The sequence below is a fragment of the Eubalaena glacialis genome, chromosome 19 (assembly GCF_028564815.1).
Source record: "Eubalaena glacialis isolate mEubGla1 chromosome 19, mEubGla1.1.hap2.+ XY, whole genome shotgun sequence".
Taxonomy (NCBI): domain Eukaryota; kingdom Metazoa; phylum Chordata; class Mammalia; order Artiodactyla; family Balaenidae; genus Eubalaena; species Eubalaena glacialis.
This window is the reverse complement of record NC_083734.1, coordinates 43527830-43551650: the sequence shown is the minus strand read 5'-3', so window position 1 is coordinate 43551650 and position 23821 is coordinate 43527830. Positions and strand designations below refer to the sequence as shown.

The window sequence follows — 23821 nt, the reverse complement described above, 5'->3', positions numbered from 1 at the left end:
CAGCACCCATTTCACAGATGATGACACTGAGGCACAGAGAGGTAAGTGACTTGCTGAAAGCCACAGGGGCAGGTGGCAGTGGAGCGGACTCCAAAGCCCTCTGCGTCCAGCCACGGCGGCTTTCCCGTTTACCCTGAGCCAAACTCAGGGAAGTCACCGTATGGAGGAAAGGGCGCTGGGTGTCGAGTCCAAAGCACTGGATGGAGTCTGGGCTCTGTCTGAGAGAACAGGGAATTGCAAGGCGGATCAGAGGCTGGCATCTGAGCCACGGAAGGAGGCGGTGGTGTCCGCCCCGCAGCCAGCCACGGCTTCGGAAAGAGCAGGCTGCGGGCAGGCTGCGGGCCACCGGGCTGACTTTACAAGCTCCCCGGCCGCCTGCAGCTCCCTTTGTCCTCAGCGTGCTGAGCTCATTACGCCTGTGCGGCGGGCGCCCAAGACCAGGCCAACTCGGTGCCACAGCGCCCCCTGGAGGCCGCATGGGGACTCGCCGCCCTGCCACGGGATGCGGCCCTCCCCTTTCTGCATCTCTGACTGCTCAGTTCTGAGAAGAGAGGAAGGGTCAGAGAGGTCTGTCTGGGCAAGGGCAGGCCCTACACTCCAGTCTACTCCTTGGCCTCCCTATGGAGAGCAAACGGGCACTGAGCTGAGAGTGGTACAAAAGAAAGAGCCCCAGAAGGGCTGGAAGTCCAAAGACCCAGATTCTACCTGTGGGACCCTGGGCGTGTGTCTTTCCCTCTCTGGGCAACAGAGGAGTGGAGGAGGCCATCTAAGGAAACGTACCTCCCCTCCCAATTCTAAAATTGTAGTTTGTCTGACACTTAGTTGCCTCCGCGCAAAATGGCCACAAGGGGCCGCTGCAGCCACAGCTATGAAAGAAGCTGGAGCTCATAGAAACTGGCCACACCTTCCCAGCTGAACTACCTGGCCGCGCCACAGCCCCGCCACGACCCCGCGGGCAGTCAGCCCAGCCTCCCTCCTCCCAGTACCATCCCTGCTGGAATCATAATGTAACCCAAATGTTTACAACCTTCCCAGAATAGGACAGTCCCCTCAATTCATAGTTCTATTGGGGGTGGAGCTTAGTGGGACCATTAGGAGATGGAGCTACAGAAAGCTGGGCAAACTAGGAGCATATATCCAGTGAGACCTAGAAACACCCCTAAATCCCTTGCAAGGGGCTAAGACAAGATGCCAAAAGGAAATCCGGTCAGCCATGGAATCCCATGTGCGTGGGCTCAAATCTAGGAGGGTAGGGAGTCCCCAACTAGCTGTTGGTCCTTAGACAAGTCAATGAACCTCTCTGAACTTTGATTTCTTCCCAGAACCACCTGGTAGGAGGAAACCCTCTGCAGGTGGGGTCAGTGTTTGAACTGGGGGACCCACCCCCAAGTTCCCGCCATCCCCAGCAGTTGCCCTGCACAGATAGGAAATGTGGGCATAGGCAAGGGGCTCATAGCAGCCTCAGAGCAACCCTTGAGATCACGCTAGAGATGTGACATTAGAAGATTCCTCAGCCTAACCCTCCTACACTGCTGTAGGGAATGTAAATTGGTGCAGCAACTATGTAGAACAGTATGGAGATTCCTCAAAAAACTAAAAATAGAGTTGCCATATGATCCAGCAATTCCACTCCTGGGCATATATCCAAACAAAACTCTAATTTGAAAAGATACACACATCCCTATGTTCATAACAGCACTATTCACAATAGCCAAGACACGGAAGCAACCTAAATGTCCATCAACAGATGAATGGATGAAGAAGATGTGGTACATATATACAATGGAATACTACCCAGCCATAAAAAGAATGAAATAATGCCATTTGTAGCAACATGGATGGACCTAGAGATTATTATACTAAGTGAAGTAAGTCAGACAAAGACAAATACCATATGATATCACTTATATGTTGAATGTAAAATATGACACAAATGAACTTATCTATGAAAGAGAAACAGGCTCACAGACATAGAGAACAGACTTGTGGTTGCCAAAGGGGAGGGGGCGGGGGAGGGTTGGATTGGGAGTTTGGGATTAGCAGATGCAAACTATTATATATAGAATGGATACACAACAAGGTCCTATTGTATAGTGCAGAGAGCTATATTCAATATCCTGTAATTAACCATAATGGAAAAGAGTTTTTTTTTAAAAAGAAGGATCCACAGGCTGAACACAGGACTCTACATGGGTACCCCTCTCCAGCATGGCTTTGAAAATCCTTTGTGATCCAGCCCAACCTACTTCTCCACCTCCAACCCTCATCACTCTCCCCCTCCCACCATTCCAAACTTCTTCTGGTTTCTTTCTTTTTTTTTTAATTTATTTATTTTATTTACTTATTTATTTATTGGCTGCGTTGCGTCTTCGTTGCTGTGCACGGGCTTTCTCTAGTTGCAGCAAGCGGGGGCTACTCTTCAATGTGGTGCGCGGGCTTCTCATTGCGGTGGCTCCTCTTGTTGTGGAGCATAGGCTCTAGGCACGCGGGCTTCAGTAGTTGTGGCTCGTGGGCTCAGTAGTTGTGGCGCACAGGCTTAGCTGCTCCGCAGCGTGTGGGGCCTTCCTGGACCAGGGCTTGAACCTGTGTCCCCTGCATTGGCAGGCGGATTCTTAAGCACTGCGCCACCAGGGAAGCCCCTGGCTTCTCAAATGTGCCAGGCTGGCCCTTCCCTCCAGGCTTCTGCATATGCCCTCCTTATTACCCATTCCACCACCAGCAGCACCTCCACTTTGTCCTCTCCCACCTGTGTCTCCTTAATCCTCTCGCTAGTCTAGATTGGGAGTCCCTGCACCGAGCTCCCCAGCCTGTATTCCTCCCCATGTTTACCTGTGTGTCCCTAGTGGGTGGTGAGGTCCATGGGAATGAGGGGCTATGCGCTCATGGAAGATTTGCCAACTGCACGGATGACCTGGGAAGGGGACTGAGGACCCAGATTTAACGGCAGGAGCAGCTTTGGACACAGCCTCTCTTGTTTTCCTTTACCCTTAGTCCCACAAGCTTCACTCCATCTCACAGGGTCTTAGAGGCTCTGAATACTCCTTGTTCATTCCCATAAAGTTCTCCCTGTGCTTCCCAGACATTTCCTCTGAAAATTCCAAAGCATCTCAGACAGAACCAAGAAGAGAAGGGAAAGGAAGAAAACCAAGAGAAGAGAAAAGAGGATTTTTTTTCGTGTTTGGGCCTAGGAAAAAACTAGAGCAACTTTCCCCTGCGGCTGAGGGGAGCCATGACATTGGAGAGAGAGATGAGAGGCCCTGCAGGGAGGCGAAAGCTTGAGGAAAATGCAGATTTTCTTTGAGATTGATGAGTTTCGGAATCTTAAATCAGTAGAGCCAGAGGGTCCCCAGCCCTGGCCGCTGTTCTTTCATCAGTTACACTTCAACATGTGTTCAACAAGCATAGACCTCAGCCCCTCCACAGAGGAGAAGGGGTTGGTTTAGAAGTCAGCACAGCTTGGGTTCTCACCTATCTGAACCCCTGTCATCGGAGAATTGATGGGAAGTCTTCTCTGCCACTTTGGAGCCAGGCCAAACCTGGTCACTTATATGTTAAGTGACCTTGGGTGAGTTGGTGAACCTCTAAGACTCAGGATCTTGAGACATCAAGACCTTCCTCAAATCGTGGTTGTGAGAATTCATGAAACAGCATATCTAACCTGCCTGGGACAGTGCTGGGACCTAGCCGAAACTCGACCAATGGGCGTCATTTACTTTGTTTTTTTTTTTAATTAGTAGTAGTAGTTGTAATATGGTTCTTGTGGCACACGTTGCAAGAGAGAAGGTCCCCAGCTCAGGGGCTTAATACGCGTGATGGTGAAAACAACGCGTGATGAACTGACACAGACATCCGTTGGGACAATGGCAAGGCTCTGCCTTGATAGTTGCTGGGAGGAGAGATAGGCTGGGAGGTGGTGGTGGAGGCAAGGAATGCTTCTACCATTCCCCACGCTCCGCTTCTACACACTGAGGTAGAGCCACAACTCTGTTTTCCCTTGTCCCATGTGCCCTGGGGCTGGAGTTTCTCAGAAACTCTGAGATGACCTGTGTCCATCTTCAGTGGGGGCCCCTTCTAGAAGTTCTCTGCCCAGCTGAGGAAGGTGGGTTGGGGGACCCCAACCACCCCATCAGCATCCTTCAGAGAGCACCAGCTCTTCAACAAACTGATGAGGGAATTTTGGGTACTGTTACCTCCTCTTGGAAACTCACAAAGCACTTTAAGAAAACAAAGACTTTAAAAAGTCCTGCAAATACAGAAAACTGTTTGACTTGTTTACTTCCATGTTTCCCACTGGATTTGATCTCAAGAGTTTTGGTTGGGGGGGCGTTATATTTATTGGCACCCCCGGGAAAATACATTGGAAAATTGAGAGCCTCAAAGAATCTAGGAAGGGGCTTCTGTTAGGAACTATTATGAAGAGGATGCTTTGAGCAAGCCCACCCCAACACACATACATACTTTTTGCACCTCAAACAAAACTATTTGCAGTGGATTTTGAATTTTGTTTCCTTTGTATTTATCTGAGGTATCTGCCAGGGCTGACAGAAGTTCCCTTGGAAAATCCCAGCATGTCATGTTGAAGAGAACAGAGGGAAGGGATTTGGTTTGGTTCATGTTTGGGCCTGAGAGAAAGAAGATGGTGTGGCCCTGAGTTTGAGGGGGTAGCAACAAGACAGATGGATATAAGACCCCAGGGGCAGAGAAAATTCAGAGGGATTATGAATGATGGATTTCCCTGGCTCAGGAAGTCCGTGGAGACCACCCACCCCAGTGCCCTCATCCCTTCAGTGTCAATCCATTTGTTCCACACACTGAAGACCTCTAGTGGGGAAACTGAGGTCCAGAGACAAGAAATAGCTGAGACAGGGACTCATTGTTCATTTGTGGCTACTTGCTTCCTAAGAAGAGAATTTCCAAAGCTTTCCTGCTCGTGGGAGGTGTTCATCTCTGCACTCAGTAGGTGCCCAGGGACTGTTTTAGATGGCATGAGATGATGAGGGTGGGCTTGTGAGTCAGACCAACCCAGATCTTTTGTCAGCTGAGTTATGTCATCTATCTGAGCCTCAGTTTCCCATCTGTGAAGTTGGGTGGTTGTGGGCAATCAAGTAGATGACTTACGTAAAGGCCTGCCACGGGGCTAGCATAAAAGAGGTGCAGCTGCAATCATGATGAGGATGGGGTGGAGGCGGAGGACAAAAACGACAAGGAGACTTATAGTTGTTACCAATGGAGCATAGCTTTGGAGAGAGGAAGGGACCCAACTCAGGCACAGTTGTAAGCTGGGGGGCGGGGTCCTCACCAGTGATGGGTGTCATGGGCGCACACAGGGAGCTATTGAAGCCGTGGATACAACTCAGCCATGATGTTTACTCAGAGAAAGCAGGTGCTGGGAGTTTGATAAATGATGCTTCCCAACTCTAGTGCGGCTTCCGACCAGATTGGAGACCATGTGTCTTCTTGCCAGACTCATTCTCTACTAGGAGGATTGCATCCGGACCAAAGATGGTGGCACTTCTTGGCCAATAGGGCTCTGTCCCCCACACTAGGGCTGGGAAAAGGTGAGTGTAGAGAGGGCACGGGCTTACCTGGGGCCCTCGGGATCCAGTTCAGTGTCACCTCCAGGCCTTGACAGCTGCCCCTGCCCAGAGCACTGGCTTCCCCGCAACACACACATGCACACAAACACCACACCCCCATCGATTTTCACCTGGATAAATCCAACCAGTCCTTCAGGTCTCGGCCCAGCCCTGACTCCATGGAATGTTCCCTGACTCCCAAGGCTGGGTTAGGACTCCTGCTGTGTGCCCCAGGGCTCCCGGGCTTCCCAGAGTGGAGCTCAGCACCCTGGCTTGTGCTTCTGCTACTTGTTGGTCTCCCCCCGTAAGACTCCGGGGCAGAGCCCGTGTCCGCCTGGGTCCCTGTCGTAGCCCCAGTAACCAGCAGCATGCACAGAGCAGACCCTGGATAAGTGCGTGTTGTGAATGAAGGGGTCAATGACTTGGTAAAGGTAGACACGGGCTCCACTGGGAACCCCCATGAGCAGGAGGCTCGGAGGAGCCAGCTTCCTCCCCACCCCTACCCCACCTTGGGATCTCAGACTTGACTCTTTCTTACAGGTTTTGTGTTTTCTTGATTCACTTTCCTGAGGTTTCCCTCTCCCTTGACGAAAGTACTTCTGATAATGGCCCACGTGTCTCAGCCATGCCTAGGGGAACAGATGAGAGAGATCACAGTTGGCTGGGTCGGGCCTGAGTTAAGGTGAGAATGGCAAGTCCCTGCGACTGAGGGTGCTGGTGGCAGCAAAGATGGATCGAGAGTCTCCAGGACTAGAGACTCCCCAAAGTTCAGGAAGATCAAAGCCATCTGAAGATGTATGAGTGTCAGAACCAGACAGTGCTGGGGCAGAGGAGTCCTTAGGGACCATCTGGTCCAAAACCCTCATCCTTCCTTAGTGTCATTCATTCACTCATTCCTTCAACAAGCTCAGACAAAGTGCCTTCATGGGGGAAACTGAGGCCAGACATCGCAGAGCTTGCCTAATTATTTGCACAGTTGTCTCAAAACAGCTCTCCTCTGCTCTTCAGAAGCCCATCTCTGACCTTAGAAAGTGCTAGAATAAACCATAATGGAAAAGAATATGAAAAAGAATATATATATGTATAACTGCATCACTTTGCTCTACAGCAGAAATTAACATTATAAATCAACTATACTTCAATAAAATAAGCTAAAAAAAAAAAAAGTGCTAGAAATTGTTAGAGGCCACATAGGCAGTACTAGGATGGCAGCATCTGGAGCCAGGACAACCTTGGTGTGTGTGACTTGGGCAACTTACTTCCCTCTCTGAGCCCTGGTTTCCTCATCTATAAACGGAAACAACAATAGCTACCTCTCACAGGTGTTGTGAGAAATAATGAGATGTTACGGAACATCCCTGTACCACACCTGTCATAGGAAGCGTCCCCTGCCGCCATGGTCAGGTCAGCGGGCCTGTGTGCTTTCCCAGCCCTTGTTCCCTCCCATCACCGACTGCACACACCACATCATCTAGCAATGACCAGGCTGCTTATCTGCCCCCAGCACTAGACTGCGAGCCCCATGGGGAAACAGACCTCATCTCTTTCGTTCACAGTTTTATCGATTTCCACCCCCTGACCCAGAAAAGGCACCAATAAATATTCGTCGAATGAATCAACAGATGAATGAATGATCTGAAGAAGCAATTACATCTTTTAACCTCACACTGTACTGTTGCTGCTGGGTTTTATTTGTTGCTGATGGTGGTGGCTCGTCCCCTTGAACTTTATTTTCGGTTCCACAGGAACCCCCTCCGATAATCCCAGAGGTTCTCAGTCTACTAAGAGTTACAGAGAAGGGAACTGATTATGTTCCTGTTTGGGCCTGAGAGAGAGAGAGCCTCAGGGCCCCGAGGCCAAGACGGCCGGCAGCAGCCTCGACATGTAGCAGAGACTCGAAGGGGAGGGAAACGCAGGGAGATCAAGGCACTCGGGGCATATGAGTGTTGGAGTAATAGATGCAGGAGCCAAGAGGATTCTTGGAGACCATCCAGCTGTCACCCTCATTCCTCCACTATCGGCTCAGTTACCCGCACCTCCCATTGTTCAGCACTGAGCCAGGGCCTTAGGCGGGGAATCAGGTCCTGGGAAAGAATCCATGCGTGGGAAGTCACCCATCTTCTTTTTCTTTTTTTTTTTGTATAAATTTACTTATTTATTTATTTATTTATGTATGGCTGGGTTGGGCCATTGTTGCTGCTCATGGACTTTCTCTAGTTGCGGCGAGCAGGGGCTACTCTTCATTGCAGTGCGCGGGCTTCTCATTGTAGTGGCTTCTCTTGCTGCGGAGCACGGGCTCTAAGCGCGCAGGCTTCAGTAGTTGTGGCATGCAGGCTCAATAGTTGTGGCGTGCGGGCTTAGTTGCTCCACGGCATGTGGGATCTTCCCAGGCCAGGTCTCGAACCCATGTCCCCTGCATTGGCAGGCGGATTCTTAACCACTGCGTCACCAGGGAAGTCCGTCACCCATCTTCTTCCCAGTCCTTTGTAGAGTCATTGCCTCCCACGCAGGGCACTTCTGACAAGCTTCTGCCTATGGGAGTTGTTTGTCTCTGTATTCAGTGGGGGCTCAATAATTGTTTGAGGACAGAGAGGGCAGGAAAAAGCGCACCTGCTTTGAAGCCAGGCCAAACTGGATTCCAGTCTTTACTCAGTCACTGATAAGCTGTGTCGCCTCAGACACGTTACTTAACCTCTCTGAGCTAGAGTTTCTTCATCTGTAAAATGGGTATAATAACCCCTGCTTTGTTGGATCAGACGTCCCATATTCAAATCCTGGCTCCACCACTTAGAAGCTGTGTGATCTTTTGGGCAAGTCATTTAATCCCTCTCAGCAAGTGTACTCATGTGTAAAGTGAAAATATAAGCAGCAGCGTGAGGTTGCTGTGAGGATTGAATAAGGTAATATATATAAGGGGTTTACCACAGTGCCTGGCACGCAGTAAGCATTCAGTGAATGCTTGACCCTGCCCATTCCTTTTGTGGACAGTTGTTCTTCCTCTTGGTCACCCAACTCCTTTGAAAAGTAATTCTCTATCTGGTGGCTATGCTCCCCATTGTAGAAGCCAGAAATTAGCCTTCCAGCCTCCCTTGTCTCTGGAGCACAGATATGTGACATGACCAGGATCCCCCAAACAAACACATCACAAAAGCCTGCAGCTGGGAGCTAATGTCCTAAGAAGGAGGTGCTCCATGGAATCCATCTGGCAGGAGTGGCCACAGAGACATCCAGCTTCCAGAAGCAGCAATGCCAGAGATGTAGCAGTAGCCACGAGTGGAACGTGCCGCCAGGTCTGTGCTCACAGATGGTGGCACGAGTGGGATTCCTCTAGCTGTGCAGTCTTCAAGCCTCGTTCTCTGGAAGTTCTTCCTGAAGATTCTAGGACTTACCTCACATCCCTTAACAAACTGGCTTCGAAGTGAGGGTTCTGATCTTTGTAGGTAAAAACACTGATTGATACAGAATTTAGTAAAAGGAGTGATTGCAGGCAAGAGACACCTAAGAAATCTCTACTTGGGGGCCTGTCTTAGTCTGCTTGGACTGCCACAAAATGCCACAGACTAGGTGGCCTACACAACAGAAATTTATTTTCTCACAGTTCTGGGGGGTGGAAGAAGTCCAAAATCAGGGTGTTGCAGGTTTGGTTTCTTCTGAGGCCTTTCTCCTTGGCTTACAGATGGCCGCCTTCTTGCTGTGTCCTCACACGGTCTTTCTCTGAGGAAGCACAACCCTGATGTCTCTCTGTGTGTCCAAATTTCCTCTTCTTATAAGGACACCAATCCTTATAAGAGTGATTGGATTAGGGCCACCCCAATAGTCCCACTTTGACTTAATCTCCTTTTTAAAGGCCCTATCTCCAAATACAGTCACATTCTGAGGTACCAGGGGTTAAGGCTTCAACATATGAACTTGGGGGGACACAATTCAGCCCATAACATTGTCTAACAGACCTTGTAAATCTAGCATGTCCAAAACAGACTCACCTTTCACCCCAACCGCCTCCATTCACAGTCTTCCCATCTCGGTGGGTGGCAACCCCTCTCATCCAGTTCTTCAGACAACAGACTCAGAGACATCCTTGACTCCTTCCTTTCTTCAAGAATCCTGATGGCTCTACCTTCAAATTACGTCCAGAACCAACTGCCTCTGACCATCTCCACAGCAAGTGCCATTGTCTCTCACTAAGATTACCTCCATCCCAACCGATCTCTCTGCTTCTACCCCTGATCTCTCGGCCTCTTGCCAAACAATAGCCAAAGAGATCCTCTTAAGACATAACTTAGATGGGGCTACTTCTCAGCTCGAAGCCCTGTGTGCTAGTCATGCTTGGCAGTGCTAGTTGCTGTAACAACCTCAAAAACTCCACTGGCTTAACGTGATGAACATTTGTCACTTGCTCACGTAAGGACTGTGTGATTGTTCCTAGCTCCCCTCCAAGCAGTGAACTCAGGAATTCAGGCTTCTACTATCCTCTGCCATCTGCCATCTTGGAGTCCTTCACTTTCACCTGTGCCTTCGGTGGCTTCCCGTTTCACTGGGCATAAAAGCCAAGTTCCTTAAAGGGTCCCACAAAGCCCTAAATGAGGTAACCACTCATCCCTCTGACCTCGTCTTCCATCACTTATTTCCTCACTCTCTCTGCTCCAACTACACTGGCCTCCCTACTCATCTCTGAACATATGAAATACGTTCCCACCTTAGGGCCTTTACACACCCAAGCCCTGTGCCTAGATTGCTCTCCCACCGTATACCCACCTGACTGCCTCCCTCACTCTGTCAAGTCATTGCTTACATTTCACCTTCTCAATGGCCCTGACCTTGGCCACCCTATTTAAGGTTGCAACCCTCCCCACCCCACCACAGCACTCCAATCCCCCCACCATTCCCTTCTTCTCTTTGCATTTATCACCTTAAAATGTAATAATTTATTTATGACACTTAGTGTTTTCCCCTCCCCCTACCTATATTGTAAGCTCCACGTAGGCAGGAATCTTTGTCTCTTTTGTCCATTGAACAGTGTCTTGCATAGAAGGAATTTAATGTATATTTATCCAGTAAAGTTTGTTGCATGAATGACATGAGAATCAGAATGGTTATCCAGCTTAGATGGGCCTGAAGGCAGTGAAAATCCAGCTATTATTAAAATATGGGACTCTAGAAGCCCATGCATGCAGTGATAAAAGAGGGGTTGTCTAGTTTCTTCTAGCTGCACTGGAGAATTTCCAGAAAGAGTAATATACTCAAATTCCTAAGATCTGGACTCTATGGATGGTCACAGGACTGGGGACTTTCCATGATAATACAGAAAAGATCTCTTATTTCTTGTACTTACAAGGCTGAAGTAACTAATAGTTCATCTTAAAGTTGACTTCTCCAAGTTGCCAAACCACAGCATCAGTTGAAATCATAATCTTGCCAAGTCTCTTATGTAAAATTTAGACCATCGATCAGGAAAGAGGGGCACCTACAGAACTGGAAGAGAAATATATGAGTCAATTTAATTGACTTATAGTACCCCCAAACTCCAAATTATCCTCACACTCCACCCTACCATCCTTTATCGTCTCCAAAATTATAAATCAGACCCCCAAGGGAAGAGGTCCATTATAAAGCCAAAGCTGAGAGAAAAAGGCTTACTCGCCAAGAGAATTTCAAGATGTTACTAATCTGTATCAGCAGAAATGTGAATACTGGGTTTGGGCGTGGACCCTAATTTTTGATCAGGCTGAATTAATCAATATAGAGGCATTAACCAGAGATTCACAATTCAGCTGCTAGCTTGAGTGTCTAGGAGTTGGTCTAAATATTAGTTCAGTTGGGTGGCAGAAACTGAACTGAATAGTGGCCTATACAAAATAAACTTGAGTTTCCATAAAATCCTTGTTGCAGAGAAGGAAGGAATAATAATAAAGGAAGAGGAATAAAGAAGAAGAAATGCAACCAGCCAGGGAAACAGAAATGTTGGGGTGGAGTTATCATGTAGAACCCATTCAACCAGTTCCCAACTATGAGAGCCCAGAAGACACTGTCTAGACTCTGGCAATTAAGAAATACCTAGACCAGAGGGAACACAGTGTCTTTGAAAAGCATGGTAGCAGTTGTTCTTTGGGGTTGTGGATGGGAGATGCTACAGTTGAATTAGCCTCCCTGATTTCTATAGAAATGGGGTCCCAGGTGGCAGAGGACAAGTAGGGACCCTTCAATGCTGGAGGGCTGGAATAGTAAGCAGAATGATAAGACCTGTAGGGATCCATATGATGATTAGTTCATCCTGGATCTCTATGACCAAAAGACGAGGGCAGACCACCAAAATCCTGCTTCAGTGAACATTCAGTTTAAAGTAACAGAAACAAATCTCACTTTCTTAACAGGAAGGAATTTAATACAGAGCATTGGCTGCTTACAAAATCATTAGAAGGCTGGAGGAGCAGACTCTAGATTGAGCCTCTAGGAAGGGCTCCCAGATTAACACCACAGAACCACCCCCCAAAGGAACTCCTGGTCTGACACAATAAGTGGCCCTAGGACCATATAGTAACTGGTAGATCTATTCCAACAAAAAACACTTCCTTCCTCCAGATCTCTTTCCACTCAACTCATGTCCCACAGAAGTGCATCTGATTGGAAAAACCCAAATTACACCTAGATCTGTAACTGTAAGGGAGTCTAGAAAAAGTAGGGTTAAAGATTATCTGCCTCTAGAGAATAGGAAAGTTCACTAAAAGGATGTGGGCACTGATATGAGCAAGTCGGTCTCTCATATCTGCCATAGTTTCCTACCCCACCCCCCAAAAAGAAAACTTTAGGCCAGGAAGAAGGCTGTCTTAAGCCTTGTGTTAGAGAATGACAGACTCTTATCCAGTTCCAAGACCAGAATCAGCTCCTAGACCCGGAGGACTTTGAATAAAGGGAAGTCCAGGTACCCTTGAGGAAGGGCTCTGCAATAACATCACAAGCAAGTACTGTACATCTACCTCTTAACCTTCCACATAGGAGCCTGTGAGCATTTACAAGAGTAGCTGTGTACTGGGGGAAGGAAAATATCCAGACCTTTGGGGATTATTGGACTCTGGCTCCAAACTAACTCTAATCTCTGAAAATGCAGAACAACACTGTGGTTCACCAGTTAGACTGAAAGCTTATGTGGGGGTAGGTTATATCTGTCATTTCGATCACTATTCTTTCCCAGGTAAATCCAAAAACTACATTTCCCAGCTTCCTTTGTCACTAAGATAAGCCAGGTGATTTAGGTTCTACCAATCAGGTGCACCATGTGAGACTTAGAAGGGAGGTATGTGAAGTATGGGCTCCACTTGGGGCATCTAGTTTGCTGGCATGGATGGCAGAGACAGTGTTGTCCTGAAGCCCAAGCTGGGGAGGCTGTTGATTCAGAAGGCTGCATCCTGACTTGAAAACTTCCTAGTCTTGGCAGAGGCAACAGCTCCCTTGGCAGACCCATTCTGCTGTGTCATTTTGGGAGATGTTAGAAATTCAGCATAGGTCCTATTTCTCTAACCCTCCTAATGATTCTTTGATTTATCTAGAGCAACTATAAATCCCTTACTTGTTAACACAGCCAGAGTAGCTTCTGTTGGTTGCAGCTGAGAATCTGACCATTACAGAGGATCATATGGCAAATGGAGTTTTGACCTAAGTCTGCCTCTCCTGAGCCCAATAGTACCCTGGACCCAGCCTGTGTTTTTTTTCCCAGTCTCTGAAATGGAATAGAAGAAGACAGTAAATGGCTCCCTGATCCATGGAGTAAGGATTATTGTGGTGAGAAGAGTCAACAACATTATATCTCTAAGGGAATGAGAGAGATTAGTGCCATATGAAAGATCTGATAAATTCAGGGTTGATGACTCTGATCACTTTCCAATTAACTTGTCATTTTCTCCGTGCAGAATATGGGCAGATGTTAGGGAAGGATTATTTTACAAGTTATTACATGTCTATTCTAATAGCAATCATTGATCCACATTGGATCACAATAATCCTTGGCACCTGATATAGAAACTTCTTTTTTCTCTATCCCAATAAGCAAAGAATACCAGAATATGTTTGCTTTCACCTACAGAGAAAGCAGTACATCTTTTCCAGCATTTTCAGAGAATCAGACTTGGGGGTTATAAAAACAGAAGCCATTGCCCAAATCACACTAAATGATTGCTCCAGGAAGACACCACTGCTGTCACTGCTGGCCACAGACATTGCAGCTCGAACCGTTGATGTTGGGCACTGCATATCCCTGCAGAACCACCACTACTATAGCCTTAATAAACTCCCTGTCTCTGCCCCAGCCCTGTTCCTGCCATATTAGATTCCACTCAGCGCTTCCTTCACATACAAATCAAAGTCTTGTGTAGGAGCACCTGATTGGCAGAGCTATGCCACATGGCCATGCCCTAGCAGCAAGGGAAGTTGGGAAAACCAGTTCTTGGGGAGTCTCAGACTCAAGATGGAGCATTCCCCAAATAGAGATAGAGAGAAGATAGGAGAGGAAGAGAGCTGGTAGCAGGAAGAGAACCAGAGAAGACTGTCACCAGTTGCACATTAAGGGCAAAGCACTAGAGAAAGGATCACAAATTCTCACTGCTCAGGCATCTTGCTAGAGCCATCTTGGACCCAGAGACACCATACAGCTTCCACCTCCATAAATCCCAGGATCTTGGGTTTTCCTGAGGTTCCGTGTTTGCTTAATGTCCTAAGTTTACCCTTACATAATCCCTCCCCCAATGATTCAGAGAGTCTGTGGCAAATTATGTTTTCCAAAGATCAATATATCTCATTCCACATGTTGTCCTTCAGTGTGACATTGCCACGCCTCCATCTTGAGATGGGGTCTTTGTTTTCTATTTCTGCCAAGCAAATTACTGCAAATGTAGCAGCTTCAAAGAGAACCTATTTATTAGCTTGCCGTTCTGCACGTGTGACCGGATTCTCTTTGCAGGGTATCACAAGGCTGAAACCAAGGTGTTGGCCAGGTCGAGTTCTCATCTGGAGACTCTGGGAGAAAATCTACTTCCAAACTCTTTCTCATCCTTGGAAAAACTCAGTTCTTTGCAGCTGAAGGGCTGAGGTCCCCGTTTCCTTGGTGGCTCTCAGCTCTTAGAGGCCAGCCACATTCCTTGCTTCATGCCCCCTTCCATCTTCAAGCCAGCAATGGAATATTGAAATCTTTTCATGCTTCACATCTCTGACTTGCTCTTCTGCAACCAACCAGAGAAAGCTATCTGCTTTTAAAGAGCTTACGTGATTATGTCAGGCCCACCGGATAACCTCCCTATCTTAAGGCCAACACAGTAGAGACCTTAATTAATTCTCCAAAATCCCTTCACAGCAGCACCTAAGTCTGTCTTTGATTGAATAACTGGGATTATCTTAGAATTCTGCCTACTGCAAGGTCTATGCTTCCTCCCCTTGAATCTAGGCAAGCCTGTGAGTACAGCAGAAGTGACACTGCATGACTTCCAAATCTAGGCAATGAAGAAAAACAGCTTCTTCCTGGTTCTTTCTTGCTTAGAACATATGTCTTGGGAGCCCTGAGTCAGCATGTAAGAAGTCTGGCTACCCTGAGGCTGCCCTGCTGGAGGGATCACACTGAGAGTCTTCATGCAGAGATGCCCAGGAGCCCCTGCAGGGCCACCCCCAGGTTTGAGTGTTTCCAGCTCAGGGGCCAAACATGTGAGCAAGCAAGGCTTCAGATGACTCCAGCCCCCAGCTTATGAGCCACGGTGACACCAAGTGGAGAAGAAGTGGGCTGTTCCCACCAAGCCCCCAAATCAACATTGTTCTTTTAAGCCTCTAAGCTTTGGGGAGGTTTGATACACAGCTGTAGCATCCGGAACATAAGCTGAGGGCTCTGTCTGAATCCGTCTCTAGTCAGAATCCTTGGAGAACACTGTCAGCTGCTGTCTTGTGAAAATGTTCCTCGCTTTGCCTTGGAGCACTTTATTTGTGCCTATATGTTTCACCATCTGTGAAATCTTCCAAGGCAAAGCCCACATCATTTTTGCCTTGTTTCCCTCTGTAGGTAAGAGACCTTACACACTTCTGTTCATTATCCAGACTTGCTTGAGCCAGCTGGCTGGAGGATGAGAGTCATGTGGCCCTTTCACCCGTAACCAGTATGCAGCCAAGCCCCTGATGCAGAGCTACGCAGCTGACTTGGAGCTGACCACAGATGCTTAAAGGAAAACAGAACTGCCCAGTCCAAACTGTCAACTGCAAAAGCACAAGCTAAATAAATGGTTGTGATTTTAAGCCACTAAATTGTGGGTTGCTTTGTTACAAGCAAAAGCTAACTGATAGAAAAGCTAACCAACACTCTTAGAGTGGATTCACTTGATTTTCCCTTCACCTCCTTTCTGCCCCTTCTCAATCCCAAAGAACAATGGGTCAAAGTCCAAGTCTGATTTGCAGTAAGAAAGCTTTATTGGGAAGTCGAGATAAGACAGGGAGTGGGTCACCCCCAGAACAGACAGAGGGAGAGAGGTCCCCCCAACCCTCCCAGAGGAGGGAGCCAATGGGCAGTCAGAGGAACGACATGCCCAGTCAGCCCCGTTCCAAATGGGCCTGGAGGCTTGTTTCTAGCTATTCCCAATGTCACAATGCAATGAGCAGGCTGCATCCAGGGTCTGCCTGTCTGGGGGATGCTCAGCTGAGGCGGGGCTGGGAAAGTTTACAAGGGCTCTAGTATCGCAGCTGGTAGCCTATGGAGAGACAGAAGGGAGGTGAGAGTGAAAAGAGAAGACTTAGAGCAAGAGAGAGAGACCAGGACTTGGAGGAAGATAGGCAACTGGGAGCAAGGAGGCTAGAGCTCAAAGAGCTGGAGAATGCTGAGATGGAAGGACCCTCGGGTCCTAGTGGCCCCCATCCAATTCCTGAAGATCTCCTGCAGCAGCTGGCAGATGCTCTCCCATATGTGAGGATGGAGGCTCATGAGGCAGCCCCCTCCTCCATGCAACAGTTTTTGTTAGTAAATCCCTTGCATGTTGAGGGAAAGATGGCCTCAGCCTCTGCCCATAGATGCACATCCATGGCCCTGCAGTGCCACCTGACACACAAAACCACAGCAGACTCTCTAGAGAAGACCAGCTCCCAGGCACCTCAAGGCTTCTCTGAGCCAAACATTCCCAATCATGTTAACCAGCCTTTCGCTACAACTTCATAGTAAATTTTTATTTTACAAGATTCAACGTGCACAAGGAGAACTTTCTCTGACCTAGAGACCACTTCACCTGTGTGACTCTTTCTTGCATTTAGACTTTATTTTTAATATATGCTCCTTTTGGCAGTTTCATCATAAAACTGGCTTGCCCAAGCCAACCACTGACTACAACCCCTGAGCTTCTTTTCTACCTGAACCGTGGCTGACCCAGGTGTCCCCATCCTCATGATGATTAAAAGTACTGGCTATGGGGCCCCACAGAGCTGATCTCTCATTTATGATTTGTATGACCTCAAGTCAGTTACTTATCTTCTCTGAACCTCTTTTTCCTTATCTCTAAAATGGGGATAATAACAATACCCACCTCGTAGGGTGTGGGGAGAAATAGACAAGCTAATACACCATTTCCAACTCATCTCCTATGCTTTTGAGACTTAAGCCACGTGTGTCCTAGCCTTACTTAAGGCTCTGTCAAAAATAATGATCAATTCAGAAACAAGGACAAGTCTATGGCACTCACCAGAGACCTCCCTAAAATCTAGCTCTGTTTAGAATATCTTTTCTCTCTCTAGAGAGGCTCAAGGATATTCACAAAGGGGTGGTACCTTGACAGGTAACCCCTGTTCCTCCCCCACCCCACAACCTAGAGTTGTCCCTTACCTTGTGTATCACAGCCACGAGTACTGAGGAATAGGATGGGGGCTGGGATGTCCTTCCACGTCCTCCTCCAGAGCTACTTCCTCCACCACAGCTGTCTCCACTTCCACCCCTGGATCCACTTCCTCCTCCACAGCTGCCTCCTCTTCCACCCTGGCTCCTCTTCCGTAACTGCCTCCACTTTCACCTTGAGATCCACTTCTTTTGCCACCTCCAAAGCCAATTTGTCCAGCTCCATGAGATTCACTGAGAAGTAAAGAAAACACAGATGGGGGCTTCCCTGGTGGCGCAGTGGTTGAGAATCTTCCTGCTAATGCAGGGGACACGGGTTCGAGCCCTGGTCTGGGAAGATCCCACATGCCGCGGAGCAACTAGGCCCGTGAGCCACAGCTACTGAGCCTGTGCATCTGGAGCCTGTGCCCCGCAACAAGAGGGGCCGCGACAGTGAAAGGCCCGCGCGCCGCGATGAAGAGTAGCCCCCGCTTGCCACAACTAGAGAAAGCCCATGCACAGAAACGAAGACCCAACACAGCCCAAAAAATTAAAAATAAATAAATAAATAAATAAGTCAGGAGCTCTTTAAAAAACAAAGAAAGAAAACACAGAGATAAAATGAGTGACCTCCACATACGTATACAAGGATGAACCTGGAGAGAAGACCCAAATGTGAGTCCTCCTAAGTCTTCCTTTCTGCAAGGCAGAAGGCAGAGGCTGGGCTAGCACCACAGCTGGGAGGGGAGAGCTTTCCTCTGCCTGGAACAGGAAGCAGTCCCTTCTCTCGTTGTCATCATCCTCCTTCTTCAAAGCCCAAAGGCCCCGAGGTTCCCCTCATGGGATGAAGAGATCCTCGATCCATCAGACTCTGGTGTTACAGGAACTTTCCCAGCCGCCTCTATCTAGAAGAACAGCAGTAGCATCAGGGGCCTAGGACTTCTTAGGGGTTCCACAGAGCCCTGAGGCACATGCAAGTCCTCCTGGCCACCCTCAAGGAGGCTGCGGTAGAAGTTGGTTTCCTGCTCCGGCCACATCTTGGTACTGAGCACAAGGTTGTATGTTTTGCTGATTCTGGCGCTCAGTCTCTGCCCGGATCTCAGTAAGCTGGGCCTCCAGGTTACTGATCTGCTCCTGGATCCGCTGCAGCTGGCCACAGTAGCGGTTCTTTGTGTCTTCCAAGGATTTCTCCAGGGCCAATTTCTAGGCAGCAGGAGGAGGCACTGAGAGGGATGCTACCTCATAGCTGCTCCCCTTCCCTCCCCTGGGGATCGTGCCCAGCCTCCTGTGCCCCACCCGGGCAGAGGGTCCAGAGCAGGGCTACCAACCATGCTGAGCTGAGACTGCAGCTCGATCTCCAACTCCTGGACACTGTGTCGAAGCTTGGTCACCTCCTTTTTGTTGGACTCCACCTCCTGGCCACAACTTGTCACCTCCTGGCCACAACTTGTCACCCCCTGCTCAATCTGGCTCATCCTCAAACAACAAAAGCTCATTGGGCAGCTCATTGAATGAAGAAGGTTCTTCCCCACTCGTCAGCACCTTCGCCTCCAGGACCAAGACTGAGCCAAAGCCAAAGACAAGTCGTCTTGAGTTCTGGCTCCCTCCAGCCAGGCAGGGTTGTCAATTTCTCTCAACTCAACATGCCCTCTCAGCAGGGCTTCAAGGCTCTTCATACTTTGTCCCTAAACCACTTTTTAACCTTATTTCAAAGTGCCACCCAAACACATGCACGCATACACACTACAGATCATGCCCTCCTGTGCCCACCTCTACGCTAGGTGCTGGACACCCAGCAGGAAGGGAGTCATCAAGGAGCTCAGTGCAGTGTGACGGGCACCTGGGTACCTCTACTAGAGTCTGACAGCACACAGCCTAACGTAAGCTGTTCATCCTCTGCCTTTGTTCACACATGCAATAAACACTGAGCAGCTTCTCGAGGGCAGCGATCTTGTGTGACTCGTCTCTGAGACATCAGCACTCCACATGAAACCTGGCACTGGGAAGCTACTCGATAATTACACCTGTGGGCAGTGAATTCATTTGAAGAAGGATGACTGAGAAGCCCAGCTGGGCTCAGAGATGGAGGGCCGGGTGGAGGAAGAGAAGGATACGTGGACAGAGGGAGAAAAGGTTGAACTGGTGTCCCAGGCTGCTTACCTGAGTCTCGTATTGCTGCTCAATGTCCCTTCAGGTCTTAGCACTGAGCTGCTCGTACTCCTGCACATGCCACTGAGGATCTTGGCGAGATCTCTGCCAGGAGTAGCGTTCATCTCCACACTGACATCCCCGGTGCCCTGCCCTCACAGCTGGTGCATCGCCTGCCAGGGAAGAAGGGGGTATGAAGTCAGGGGGCTGGGATCCTCTCCATCACCTTTCAGCCCTCTCCCTCCCCTCCCCCTGGGGTGCAAAAATAGGATGGGACACAGTTGTGAAGTCAAAGCCCGACCACCACCGTAGGCTGGGCGTGTCGTCCTCGAGTGTGAGGGAGAGGGTGTCTCCCAGGCAATGGTCCAGAGCTCCCCTCCACCCCCAGTTGTCCCTGCACTTCTGTTCCTCCCTCTCCCCAACGAGTGGTAAGTAGCCAGGACCCTACATCCTCATGATTCTTCTTGAGGACCACCAGCTCCTCCCACAGAGATTCATACTGCATCTCCAGGTCAGACTTCTGCATGGTCAGATCATCCAGCACCTTCTGCAGGCCATTTATGTCAGCCTCCACCGCTTGCCGCAGGCTCTGCTCCATCTCAAACCTGCAGACCAACCAGGGGTAGGGCATGAGCAAGGGGGTACCAGCCCCTACAGGGACCTCCAGAGCACCAGGGGCTGGAGGAAGGATGGATGACAGGAGCGGGAGCAGGACTCACTTCATCCTGAAGTCATTCAGGGTCATGCGACTGTTGTCGATGTCCAGGAGAATCTTCCTGTTGTCCACTGTGATGTACACAATCTAAAAAAGAGGAGATGGCATGGAACCCATGCACCCCTGCTATGACCCACTTCTGGGAGAGCAAGAGGCCGGGCAAAGCCATAGTAGGTGAGGATCCCATCCAGGAAAATGCCCAAGAGGCAGGAGGAGCTTCCAACAGCTGGTACATGGCACAGATCCCTCAGGCTTCAGCAGGGATGTTCAGTGTGGCCTTCATTCATTCATTCAACAAATATTTGAAGATCTACTACAAAGCACACTGTGGGGTTTAGAGATCAATGAGATACTGCCCCTCAAGGAGGCCACAGTCGACTACAGAGTCCAGAATATCCTAGAAGAGTTCAAGGAAAGGAGAGTTGACTTATGGTTACAGGAAATCAAGAAAGACTTCAGGGAGGAGGTGGCAATTGAATTGGTCCCTGAAGGATGGCTACGGTCACACATGAATAAACAGATGGAAGAGATTTGGGGTAGAAGAAACAAGATATCCAGAGGCTGTTCATCAGAAGCTGTGAAGGCAAGGGAAACAGGTGGAAACTGTGACTTAGTTAGACTATGAGCTCCTCAAGGGCAGAGACCATGTCTGGGACATCACTATGTCTGCCCAGAGCAACACTGAGGGTACTCAGTCTCTAAGTTGAGTGGATAGACGGACATGTGGATGGATGGATGGCTGAATGGATGGATGGGTGGATAGATGATGTCTACCCCCAGAGTTCTCGATCCTCTCCATCACTTGAACAGCTATCATGTGTATCTGGATCCAGCCAAACTGGAAAAATCAAGACAGGTCCTTATAGGAGCCCAGGAGAAGTAGGAAGTGAGAGATAGGATTTCTAATTTTCCTAACTAGAAAGCTTTGAACTCTTAGGGGTTAAGAGGAGAGACAGGCACAGATGCTCCCCTCTCCTGAGGCATACGATCCACCTGTTTTGGACCACAGCACTCTCATTTTTTTTTCATAAGATTACAGAAATTTTAAACCAACAGGGACCTGAAATCTAGTCTGGCCATCCTCTGCATTAAAAGGATGGGAGAATAGGCCCAGACAGGGCATCGGGCTTCCCAACATCACACAGTGAATTGGTATCAGACTCAGGACCGGGTTGCCCCATTGCTATGCTCCCTCCACACTGCCTCTGCATTCCCCACCTAGGCCAGGCCAAGAGTTGTTTCTGATAAAAGTTAAAGTTTCCATGGAATCTAAAATATGACACAAATGACCCTATCTATGAAACAGAAACACACTCACGGACATGGAAAACAGACTGGCGGTTGCCAAGGGGAAGGGGGTTGGGGGAGGGATGGAGTGGGAGGCTGGGGTGAGCAGATGTCAGCTTTTATATATAGAATGGATAAACAACAAGGTCCTACTGTAGAGCACAAACTATATTCAATATCCTATGATAAACCATAATGGAAAAGAATATTTTTAAAAAGAATGTACATATGTATGTATAACTAAATCACTTTGCTTTACAGCAGTAATTAACACAACACTGTAAAGAACTATACTTCAATTTAAAAAAAAATTTTTTTTAAGTTAAAGTTTCCAAGAGTCGGATTCTCCAGGTACTGTCTAAGCTTAGAGTCCAGCATCTTGCCTTTTGGGGGGAGATAAAGCATGTGAGTGAGTGTGTGAGCGTGTGTGTACACGTGTGTGAGAGAGAGAGACGGGGAGACAGAGATCCGAGTTTCCAGGGCCTACGTGGTTCTTGAGATTCCAGATGGGGTCATGATAACAAGAGTAATCCTTTTGGACGGTCCTGGGCCCCTGCCTTTTGTACCAGTCCCAGATCTTACTCTAAAGGTCGGCATTGGCCTCCTCTAGTGTCTGCACCTTATCCAAGTAGGAGGCCAGCCGGCTATTAAGTTCATGCCCCCATCTCCGCCTTCAGCACCACCGCCAAAGCCTCCCCCCCGCAGCCCCTGGAACCTCCACCAAAGCCTCCACCAAAACTCCCAACACTAAAACCACGCCCAGATCCTCTGCCATAACTGGAGCCAGAACTGCCGCCACCTCCCCTCCCACAGGCCCCAGAGCTCCCCACACCATAGCTACTGGTAGAGCTGAATCGGCCCCCTCCTCCACCAGCCCCAGAGGAGCTGAAGCGGCTAAAGGAGGACCTCGTGCCTCCCCGACCCGGCTCCAGCAGGATGATGAGAGCTGTCTGCAACTCACGACACTGCCCGCAGCTTGTGGCTGAAAGCAGTTGCAGGAGTGCCGCCAGCTCTGGAGCCAGGATGCAGAGCAGTTCCCGAGGCTGCCTACTTATACCCTCCATGATGGTGGCACGCCTGGGTGTGCCCGCTGTCTGCCCCCGTCTCCCCCAGACAGACTCCAAAGGAGGGCTGAGATCCAGGAGGTGGCCGGGCTGCCCCAAGCAGCCCCAGGCTCAACATCCTTTGCTGACTGCCTGGAGGTGGCCCAGCCTCTCTCCACTGTGTGGGGTAACGTGACGATATTAGGCTGTCAGGGGCACCATAAATCAGCTCTGCCACCAAGGGGGTGACCTAGATCCTACAGTTTGGTCTCCACTGGCCCGACGGCAGATCTGAGACTTAGCCCCTCCGGGATAGAAACTCCCTGGAACAGAGTCACCTCCCCCACTGAGGATCATTGCTGTCCGCACCCCTCCCCGCTCCCACTTGGTGCCCATTGTGAGTGAGCTGGGACCAGGCTACCAAGGAGTTGTTACAGAGGATGGGGGAGCTGCCTGTGTGGGTAGAAAGCCCGACCCCTGGCCTCATGGAGCCCCAATCTGCTGGGGAGCTCAGTCCTTGCTCTCAGAGTCTCCAGTCTGATGGAAGAGACGAGTGGCATGGCAGAAAGGCTGAGACAGTTACAAAGCAGCGTGCCCCCCAATACTTGAAAACAGCAAGCAGAGTTCACACGAAGGAACTGGGAGAGAGTAGACTGAATAAAAGCACTGCTAACGCTAGCTGACCTTGGAGCAGGAAGGCAAGTGGCTCGACTGTCCTGGTCCTTCAGCAGGGCCCAGCAATGAGTATGGAATTGACCTTTCCCAGGTGTCTAGCCCATACTGAGCCCTGGGAAAGATACTGAGATGTGTGACTTATCCTGTCCTCCAGGAATTTACAAGCCGCTGCTCCTGGCAGAAAGTCAGAGCATATTCTGGTGGGCAAGACAAGAAGAGAGCAGGCTCTGATGCCAGGCTACCTGAGCTCAATCCCAGCTCAAAGCTCACTAGCTGTTTGACTTTGGTAAGTTACTTGACTACTCTATGCCTTTGTTCCTTCTTCTATAAAATGATGATATTAGTAGTCAGCCCATCTCCTAGTAAGAGACGCATGAGAAGCACCTGACAAATGTTAGACTGGCCTCTGCTCATTCAGCCCCCTGAGTCCCTCTCCACTCTGCCCTCACCCAGACCTTTGCCACCAGCTCCTGGCTGTTCTCCCTGCTTCTTTCAGGCCTTCTGACTCCTCCACGCAAGAAGCCGAGTAGACATTCCTATCTGACCGTCACTGACTTCC

At 49.2% G+C, this 23821-nt stretch overlaps 1 protein-coding gene across 1 annotated transcript; it reads right to left on the bottom strand.

Annotated features, from left to right (window-relative positions):
• Positions 1-246: 246 nt before the first annotated feature.
• On the bottom strand, positions 247-22608 carry KRT9 (keratin 9). The gene is given in 15 exon segments (XM_061176924.1): positions 247-324; positions 415-541; positions 5586-5707; positions 17407-17565; positions 17568-17649; positions 18370-18458; positions 18460-18597; positions 18723-18840; positions 19535-19619; positions 19622-19715; positions 19991-20147; positions 20262-20344; positions 22032-22201; positions 22204-22242; positions 22245-22608. Coding segments are annotated over 15 exon segments (1905 nt in total).
• Positions 22609-23821: the final 1213 nt, after the last annotated feature.